Source organism: Anolis carolinensis, chromosome 2 (assembly GCF_035594765.1).
Source record: "Anolis carolinensis isolate JA03-04 chromosome 2, rAnoCar3.1.pri, whole genome shotgun sequence".
NCBI lineage: Eukaryota > Metazoa > Chordata > Lepidosauria > Squamata > Dactyloidae > Anolis > Anolis carolinensis.
Window position 1 is genome coordinate 88586523 of NC_085842.1, and position 9826 is coordinate 88596348.

The 9826-nt window shown below is 47.5% G+C and overlaps 1 protein-coding gene across 1 annotated transcript; it reads right to left on the bottom strand.

Annotated features, from left to right (window-relative positions):
* Positions 1–324: 324 nt before the first annotated feature.
* Positions 325–8582, bottom strand: LOC134296108 (uncharacterized). Its single transcript, XM_062970185.1, has 2 exons — positions 7825–8582; positions 325–2566 (listed from the first exon to the last, which is right to left on the bottom strand). The coding sequence occupies exon 2, from the start codon at positions 2332–2334 to the stop codon at positions 790–792; it is 1545 nt and encodes a 514-aa protein (XP_062826255.1). The 5' UTR covers positions 2335–2566; positions 7825–8582; the 3' UTR covers positions 325–789.
* Positions 8583–9826: the final 1244 nt, after the last annotated feature.

A 9826-nucleotide genomic window follows, 5' to 3' on the forward strand; every position in this document is an offset into this window, starting at 1 on the left:
TGCTGTTCTGCTTGGATCAATTGTCAGAGTTTCTGGCTCTGTAGGGCCTATTTGCCTTTCTGGGCCTGAGGGGTGCAGTCAGATCTATGTAGAAGTGGCAAAACAGTCCCATGGTTGTTTTCATCCTGGCTCTGTTTTGCCACTTGGCCTTTACTTATCAGTTTCCCAAAGCAATGTTGAGGAGTGGGGTGAGTTTGCAGTGTTAGACACTGGATTATAATGCCACTCACTCGACTGCTTTACTGCATGCTTAAACTGTAGCGGAACCTTCGTGCTACGGTTCTTGTTGGCGCAGTGGAGGAATTTGAAGACGGACAACTGAAGGAATTTCCCAGAAAGCAGTTTTATTTCGCTAATGGCCACTAGGGGTCCCCCTAGCACAAAGTAAGTGCTTCTCCAGGGGAACCGCCCAGTGGCATGCTGAGTGAACATTTATACACACTACAGGGTTCGGGTTATGCCCGCCCACAAGCAAATTCATTGGCTTAGAGTTGTGACGCTGCCCAATCGGTGCTGACTAGCAGGCCGGCTGCACCCTTTTTGTGCCGTGCTCACAAATCTTTCAGAGCGCCTGCGTACGCATGCTCTGTTTGTTTTTCTTTAGCTTTCATTTCTTCAGAAACACATGATTTCCCAGAAGTCACATGTTTCTGTGAGTTTATGCACCCGGGTCGCTAGCTGTCGCCATCTCTGCCCATATATGGTATTTCCTGGGGTTCCTTAACCCCCCCCGCCTCACTCCCCCATTTTCTTTTTGCGAAGCGCATGTACAAAAGCTGAAGCAAAGCATTATGGTTCCATCCAATCCCGCTTGGCTTGGAGTATGGCTATCTTTTTTTCAGGTAAAGATTGTGTGACACACCTAGTACACATTTGCATCATTATTGGAGTGCAACACATAACGATGAGAACAATGAACAATCCTAAAATCCCTACCAACAATATGTTCTTCAACCATTCTATTGAGGGTAACCAGCTAGTCACCCAGGAGAAGGGAGACCAACCTTCTATCTCCTGGACATTATTGTAAATTAACTTTTGTAATGACTCGATGTCATCTTCAATAGTATTATTCAAGTTATGAAATTTCACTACACAACGTCCTCTAACCATGGCGCATAACCCCCCCCTGGCCGCCAGTAGGTAGTCAAGGGCCAACTTATGCTGTAGGGCCATCTGGCTGATTTCTTCTACTTCAGACTGGATTTCCCGGAAAATTTTACCAGTGGCATTTATGGACTTTTCAAGGCGGCAAGTCAGGCCTAGAACACTTCTACGGTTTGCTTGAGCTACAATCCCTGGGTAAGCACCCAGTGTCAACAAGCCTGTGATCAGGCCTCCTCCTACACGGGAGGCTTCTGAACCTGACAGGGCCTTGTTGATAATGACCTCATCCGAGCATTCTGGTCCTAGAGGGCCTGTTTGCACAATGTCCCGTTTCAGGCGCTGATGCCCTTTGTGTAAGACCTGAACTGGGAATGTCAAATAACCCACACCGACACACTGGTAGTTGCCGGGGTGATAATTTGTGGCCCATTTATCAAAGAAAAACCATAGATTTGGATCCCTAATTTGCCATAACGGACAGAGGCTTTTACCTAGGCTCAGTTGGGTTAATTGTTGCAGTATGTTCATATAAGATTTTAGGCCCTCAATAGAATCATTCACACTAAATGTGGGATAATCTGGATACATGCTAGCCCACTCGGTTGCGGTTAGATTTAATCGTGAAACATAAGATGTATTAAATCGTCCATGTAGATAGAACCGGTCTCGACAATGGGAATAATTGCCTAATCGGGAAAAGAACGCCTGCCTAGTTCCCCAGTGTTTCCACTCAGAATTCCATATTCCCGATCCTCCACAACAGAAGCACAAACCCCTGGTGGAGGTATGGTATCTAAACCGTCGAAACCGAGTTTTATTTATCCTTTGCGGTATGCTAGAAAACACGGTAGGTGGACCCTCCTGAGCCTTGGACAATCCCTCCAACACAATCTGTGGTTCATCAATTAAATCGGGAAGAAATGAAAAATCTCCTACGGTGAGGGGGTGTTCATATATTAATGCTACCTCTTTCCCGTGCTGCTCAAACATATAATTGGCATGTTCTTTTATCCAATTCCCATGTGCTCTTTTTCCAAAAGAGAGAATAAAACTCAGCACAAATAATATACCAAACACAGTGCGCTTTCCTCCCCTCCTCATAGCTTGTCTCCCACTTTTTCCTCTCAAAATGTCTAGCCACCATCTCCCGGAGAGCGCCTTTGTTGGGCCATGCTGCGACATACTTGACCACCGACGCTCCGTTGCACCCGAAGGGATCAGCTTCATGGCCTTGTTGACCCCTTAGGGAGTTGCCGGATGATCCTGAGTCTCAGGTCCTCACCAGGAACTCGCTCCGTCCGCCACTCCTCAGGTGCTAGTTTTACACGGGTGTAATGTATCCACGGCTTAATCTCCTTCACCTTCACTGCAGTGGGGGTAGACAGGAGCACAACATAGGGTCCTCGCCACTTGGGTCCCAATGGCTCAATCTTCCAATCCTTGACCAGAACCTCGTCACCTGGTGAAAAACAATGTAGAGGTGTGGTAGGGAATGGTGGGTTCAATTCAGAAATGTATTTTTCTAACTGCTGCATTTGTCTGCCCAAAGCCTGAACCTGGGCCAATGTCTGTTTCTCTCCTATGAGGTGCTGCTCAGCTCCTGTCTCTAAGGCTCCCTTCAAGTTCAAAGGGGGTCGTCCATAGAGTCTTTCAAAAGGGGAGAGTCCTGTCCGTTTGTGTGGTGTACATCTGATTCCTAATAATGCCATGGGCAAAACCACCGTCCACGGCAATCCTGTCTCTTGGCAAAGTTTCCCAAGCTGAGCCTTTAATGTCCTATTCATTCTTTCCACTTTTCCAGAAGATTGGGGTCTATATGCACAATGTAACTTCCATTTTATGCCCAAAATTCTACATAATCCTTGCACAGCCTGTTGAATATATGCGGGGCCATTATCTGATCCAATTTCTAAGGGTATGCCAAATCTGGGAATAACATCTTTCATTAGAGCTCTTGACACCTCTACAGCCTTCTCAGTTCTTGTAGGGTAAGCTTCCACCCATCCTGTGTATGTGTCCACGAACACCAGTAAATATTTGTATCCTTTGTATGGGGGCATTTCTGTAAAGTCAGTGACTAAAGCTTCAAAGGGTACCCCACCCACATGTTGGACTCCTGGTGGCTTGAGGGGTCCTTCTCTGGGGTTATTTTTGATACATGTCCAGCATCTTCGGGCTGCTGCTGCCGTTAGGCTATGTAATCCATCGATATACAACTGTCGTCCTAGCAGATTTGCCAATGCCATTTTTCCTAAATGTGTGTTTTGGTGCATGTGTTGGACTAAGTGCCATGCCAAGTCCTTAGGGACGTAGACACGGGCGTCTGGCATCACTATGAGTTTTCCTGACCACTGACCCTTCTCCTTTAAGGCCCATTCTTCTTCCTCTGGTGTATATGTAATGTTATGTTCAGTTAATTCTACCTGTAGGGCCATTACCTGATGTTCAATATAGGGCAGCCTAGCTGCCTCTTTGGCTGCCAGATCAGCCTGCCTATTTCCTTGCACTACGGGATCGTCTCCACGTTGGTGCCCTTTACAATGCATCACAGCCACCTGCCTTGGCTTCCAAACCGCCTCCAGGAGATCCACAATCTCTCCAGCATGTTTCACGCACTTTCCTCCAGACGTGAGGAGCCCGCGCTCCTTGTACAGTGCTCCATGTGCGTGGAGGGTGGTGAAGGCATATTTTGAGTCTGTGTAGACGTTAACCCGCTTTCCGCTTGACAATTCCAACGCTCGGGTCAGGGCAATCAATTCGGCCTTCTGGGCAGACGTCCCCGGGGGCAGTGACTCTGCTTCCAGCGTCTCTCCCCCCCACCGAACAACCGCATAACCTGAGTGTCTTTGATTATTTTCCATAAAGGAGCTTCCATCTGTGAACAGAGTGTCGTCCACCTTAGTTAGTGGCACATCCTTCAAATCCGGTCGACTGGAGAATACCTCATCCATCACCTGGGCACACTGATGGATCGTGGTGTCTCCTGGAGTCGGGAGCAAGGTGGCCGGATTCAGAGTGGAGCAAGTCTCCAGGGTCACCAGTGGGTTGTCACACAACAATCCCTCATATTTCATTAACCTCTCACTTGTGAGCCAGCGCGGTCCCTTAATGTCTAACAGTGCCTTAACGCTATGGGGCACCTTAACTGTCAGTGGCTGTCCTAGGGTCAATTTATTCGCTTCTTTGATTAAATCTACTGATGCTGCCACAGCCCTCAGGCAAGGTGGCAATCCACGAGCCACTGTGTCCAATTGCTTTGACAAGTAGGCAATCGGCCTTTGCCATGAACCTAGTGGTTGGGTCAATACTCCAACCGCTGTTCCTTCCCGCTCTGCAGCGAACAGAGTGAATGGTTTTTCCAAATCGGGCAGTCCTAATGCTGGAGATGACATCAATGCTTCTTTTAATGCCTTAAATGCCTGTTGACATTCTTCTGTCCACTCAAATGGATCTTCTCTTCCACCTCTCGTAGCCTGGTACAGTGGCTTAGCCAACACGGCGTAGTTGGGGATCCACTGTCTACAATATCCTGCTGATCCCAAAAATTCCCGCACCTGTCGCCGGGTACTGGGAGTGGGGATGGCACAAACAACTTCCTTTCTTTCAGCTCCTAACATCTTCTTTCCTTCGGTCAGATGGAACCCCAAATATTTCACCGTGGGACAGCACAACTGGGCCTTTTTCTTTGACACTTTGTAACCCTTTTCTTCCAATGTCTTGAGAAATCTCAAAGTATGCTCTTTACAGCCCCCTAGTGTCCGGCAAGCGATAAGCAGGTCATCTGCATATTGAAGCCAAATTCCCTCTTCCTTAGGTATTACAAAATCCTGTAAGTCTTTGGCCAGGGCTTGACCAAAAATGGTCGGGCTGTCCCGGAACCCCTGAGGAAGGCGTGTCCAAACATACTGGGTCCTTTGCCCTGACTGCTGAGATTCCCACTGGAAAGCAAAGATCGGTTGGGATACAGGGGCCAATCGAATGCAAAAGAATGCATCCTTTAAATCCAATACAGTAAACCATTTGGCAAATGCTGGTACTAGACTCATCATGATGTATGGATTTGGCACTACCGGGGTTAGGGGAACGGTGACTTGATTTACAGCCCGCAAATCTTGGACTGGGCGATATTCTCCTTGTCCTCCTGGTTTCTTGACTGGGAGCAGGGGCGTGTTCCATGGGGAACTGCATGGTACCAATATCCCATGCTGCAGAAGTCGCTCTAGATGCTTTCTGATCCCCTGCACTGCCTCTCGACTGACGGGATACTGTGGCTTGCATATGGGCCCCATTCCTCTTTTCACTTCCACCACCACCGGTGGAACATATTTAGCTAATCCTGGAGGATTATCTTCTGCCCACACTAAAGGAGTCTCATGCCATGGCCATTGTATTTCTTCAGTAAAAATCCTAACTTGAAACAGTCTCCATTCCTCTTCCATGGGAAATGATAGCTCCACTTGTCCATTCTTCATGAACTGGAGTTGTGCTTGTAATTTTGATAAAATGTCCCTTCCCAATAAAGGGACTGGGCAGTCTGGGAGATATAACATCTTATGCTTGACCTGATGTCCGGCCAGATTGCAGGTGCGTTCCTTAAGGAAGGGGCACTTCTGGGTCTTCCCAGACACCCCTATTACTTTCGTAGTTTCCCGAGTTGGTGGACTAATTTTTGTATTTACTACTGATTTTTCGGCACCTGTGTCCACTAAAAAGTCCAATTGTTGGTCCCCGATTTCAAGTGTGACCATCGGCTCCCCGGGGTCCAACAAAACAAGAGCCTGGCTTCCTCATTCCTCTCCTCCATCCATATCTTCCCATTCTTCTTCCATCACAGCTGCTGCAGCTATCACCTCTCTTGCAGGAAAAGGTACGTAGTTCCCACGTCCTCTTCCCCTTCCTGGGTTTCTTCCTCTCTCAGGCCTTCCTCTTTCTCTCGGTCCTTCCTGACTTCCTTCTCTTCCTTCTGGGCATTCACCTTTCCAGTGTCCAAACTTCTTACATTTAGCACATTGGTCTCGACCTAACCTCCGAGGGGGCCCCCTTCTTCCTCCTTGTCCCCCTCTGGCATATCCTCCTCTTCCTCTCTGTCCACTTGCACTTTGTTCCATCATGGTAACTAATGCTTGGTATTCCTGCTTCTTCTTCCTGTCCTTCTTCTCTTCTTCTACCTGGTCCCTCGCCATATAAACTTGATCTGCGAGTGCCAACAATTCATTCATAGTCTTTCCTAGAAATCCTGGTTGCTTTTGAATCTTTCTCCGGATGTCAGGAGCCGCTTGACTGATAAAAGACTGTTGAATCGCCCTCCTACCGTTTTCATCCTCCAAATTATACGGGCTATACTTTCTATATGCTGCCTCCAGCCTTTCCAAAAAGGCTGTTGGTGACTCAGATTTTTCCTGTACCACTCCCTGAATTTTTACAATGTTGACGGGTCGCGGCGGGCCCCTCTTTACCGCTTCTACCAATATACGCTGGAATCCTTTCAGTCTCTGCAAATGTCCTTCTTCTGCGGTGTCCCATTGGGGATCTATTTCCACAGGAAACCTCTGTGCTCCCCACTCGGCTGCATCACCATCTTGTGGGGCACCAACCTGGGCTATGGCTACCCCATTATTCAACACTGCTCTTCTCTCCTCTGATGTGAACAACATATTCAACAATTGTCTGCAATCTTGCCAGGTGGGATTATGGGTTGCCATAATCCCTTCCAATAGCCTAGCCATAGCTTGGGGTTCTTCACTATAAGGTGGAGTATTATTTTTCCAATTCAAAATGTCACTACTACTGAAAGGCACTACCTGGTATGCTTGAACTATCTCATTCCTGTTGTTTATCACAGGCACCGTTCTCAAGGGCATCTGGAGGGCCGGTCCGGTCGGTGAATCACCAGACCACACCGGAGCTCCATGTCTCCGAGTTTGTGCCGGAGAAGCATCACTGGGCATCCGTTGTGACTTCTTCTTTTCCTTTGTTTCCTCCTGATATTTTTCTAGGCTAGGATAGTGTTTCTTGGCCGCTTCGGTTGACTCCGAAGAGTAGGGTAGGGGTCTCGTTCCTAGTGTGGGGGCTGTTCCCTGGGGTGGGGGGGGCGGTGGCAAGGGTGGCGGCAATAATTCCTGTTGTCTAGCCTGTACACTCAACTGTAAATCTGGGTAGTCCTCCTCATTGGATTGGAAAACTTCCTTCTTTTTCCCCTCCTTCTTCACCACCATACATTTGCCATTCCTGCACTGTCGAACCCAACCTGGATCTTCTCTAACTACCCGTTCCCACGTAGCAATATAGACCCACTGGTTCGGATGATTCACAGCACAATATTCTTCCACTGTTCGGATCAGTTTCAGATCCCACGTTCCTTCTACTTGCCAACCTAAACCAAAATCTGGCCATTCTCCCTGACACAAATTTCTCAGCCTATAATCTCTTAGGTCCCTTGGATTCCCTGCTACGGCTCTGCTAGCAAAAGAGCCAAAATTATCTAAGATGCATTGTAAGGGAGTGGAGCTCTTTGAATTTTTCCCTCCCATCCTGCCTAATAGAGGGGACTGTCCTGGCCTGGGCACCCGGCCACTCACGGCATGCGTCAGGAAACACAAGACAGAACCCCTTTCTACCTCCCTGGGAACTTTTTTTTGTCCCTCCCAGCGCTGGCGTTCCCTTAATATCTCATGCAAACCCCTATACTTGCCAGATTTCTGTAGACGTCGGACCAACCTTCGCCCCTGGGCTTTTTCCCCTGGATCCTTTTCCTCCTAGCCGGTTTCTGTGGAACCTCGCTGATGTTGCAGCTCTCACCGTCAGTCGGCGTTGGCATTCAGAGGCAAGCACCGCAGCCGGTCGTGTAGTATTCAGGGGCCCCTTCTCGTCTCACGGTAGTTGCCTCAGGCCCCCACCGCTGAGTTGAGGCCGTCCCGCCAACGGGATCCGTCTCCAAATCTCCTGGCCCGTCTTATAGGAAAAAAAATCACGTCGGGGTCACCAGAAAATGTAGCGGAACCTTCGTGCTACGGTTCTTGTTGGCGCAGTGGAGGAATTTGAAGACGGACAACTGAAGGAATTTCCCAGAAAGCAGTTTTATTTCGCTAATGGCCACTAGGGGTCCCCCTAGCACAAAGTAAGTGCTTCTCCAGGGGAACCGCCCAGTGGCATGCTGAGTGAACATTTATACACACTACAGGGTTCGGGTTATGCCCGCCCACAAGCAAATTCATTGGCTTAGAGTTGTGACGCTGCCCAATCGGTGCTGACTAGCAGGCCGGCTGCACCCTTTTTGTGCCGTGCTCACAAATCTTTCAGAGCGCCTGCGTACGCATGCTCTGTTTGTTTTTCTTTAGCTTTCATTTCTTCAGAAACACATGATTTCCCAGAAGTCACATGTTTCTGTGAGTTTATGCACCCGGGTCGCTAGCTGTCGCCATCTCTGCCCATATATGGTATTTCCTGGGGTTCCTTAACCCCCCCCCCCGCCTCAAAACCAGTCAACTCTTGCTAACACAAACTTCCATCTTTGGCAAGTAAGTGATTTCTTTATATGCAAACACCATGCTAATGGCAAGACCTATATTCTATTTTAATTTCCTTGGCTAGGAGGTAGTGGAGGGGAGTAAGGACTTATTCTTCTCACTTTCTGCTCCAGAGTTTTTAAAAATCATATAATTGGAAGAGACCACAAGAGCCTATTTTTTGCTATGCAGGAATATGGAACTTTTGAGGGGTGTCACCTGACCCTGTCTGAAGACCTTCAATGAAGAGTCTGCTACTTCTGATTCTTTTGATCAGAGCCTACAATCCAATGGCTTAACCATTCCACACAGAAGCTATGGCCAACAGGAAGGACAGAAGAAATCCTGGGACTTGCAGAGTGAAATGGATTTGGTGACGGGAAGTCTATTGTCTTTGGACAAGTGTGAATTCAAACCCTGGTTTCTAGAATCATAGTCCAATACTCAAACTACTGAATCATGAGAGTAGCCTATATGTTGAAGAAAATATTTGCCTTTAACGACCTCAGTCAGAGTATGATTAAGGTCAATTGTTTTCTGGGAGAATGGGTTCTCATCAACTTTTTATTTATGGTAAACATTTCCACTTAGAGAACCAGGGAAAAGTTTAGAAAAGTTATGTTTTGGGACTGCAACTCCCAGAGGAGACATGATAGCCATGTTTGACAGTAGAAAATAATACCTCAGAATGTACTGGAGTCTTCTTCTGTGAAGGTTTTAAAGCGGAGGCTGGGTGGCAATCTGTCGAAACTGCTTTGATTGTGTGTTCCTGCATGGAAAAGGTTGCACTGGATGATCTTTGGAGCATCTTCCAACTCTTGAATTCCATAGCCAGCCGGGGATCCAAAAATATATATAGCTTCAAAGTAACATTTCCAAACAAGGAATGGCAGTACAGTGTACTCAAGTATCTTCTCTTGAGGTTTTTAAACAGAGGTTGGATGGTCATCTGTCAGGACTGCATTGACTGTGTACTTCTGCATTGCAGGGGCTTAGACTAGATGGCCTTTGGAGCATCCTCCAACTCTATGGCCCCTTCTACACTGCCATATAAAATCCAAATTATCCGCTTTAAACTCAATTATATGGCAGTGCAGACTCATATAATCCAGTTCAAAGCAGATAATATGGATTATCTACTTTGATAATCTGGATTATATGGCAGTGTAAAAGGGGCCAATGATTCTATGATTCTACCTATTACTGTGAGCATG

What these genes read in the sequence shown, in the direction of transcription:
- LOC134296108 (XM_062970185.1), bottom strand. Translation starts at nt 2,334, where the DNA reads ATGAAGCTGATCCCTTCGGGTGCAACGGAGCGTCGGTGGTCAAGTATG.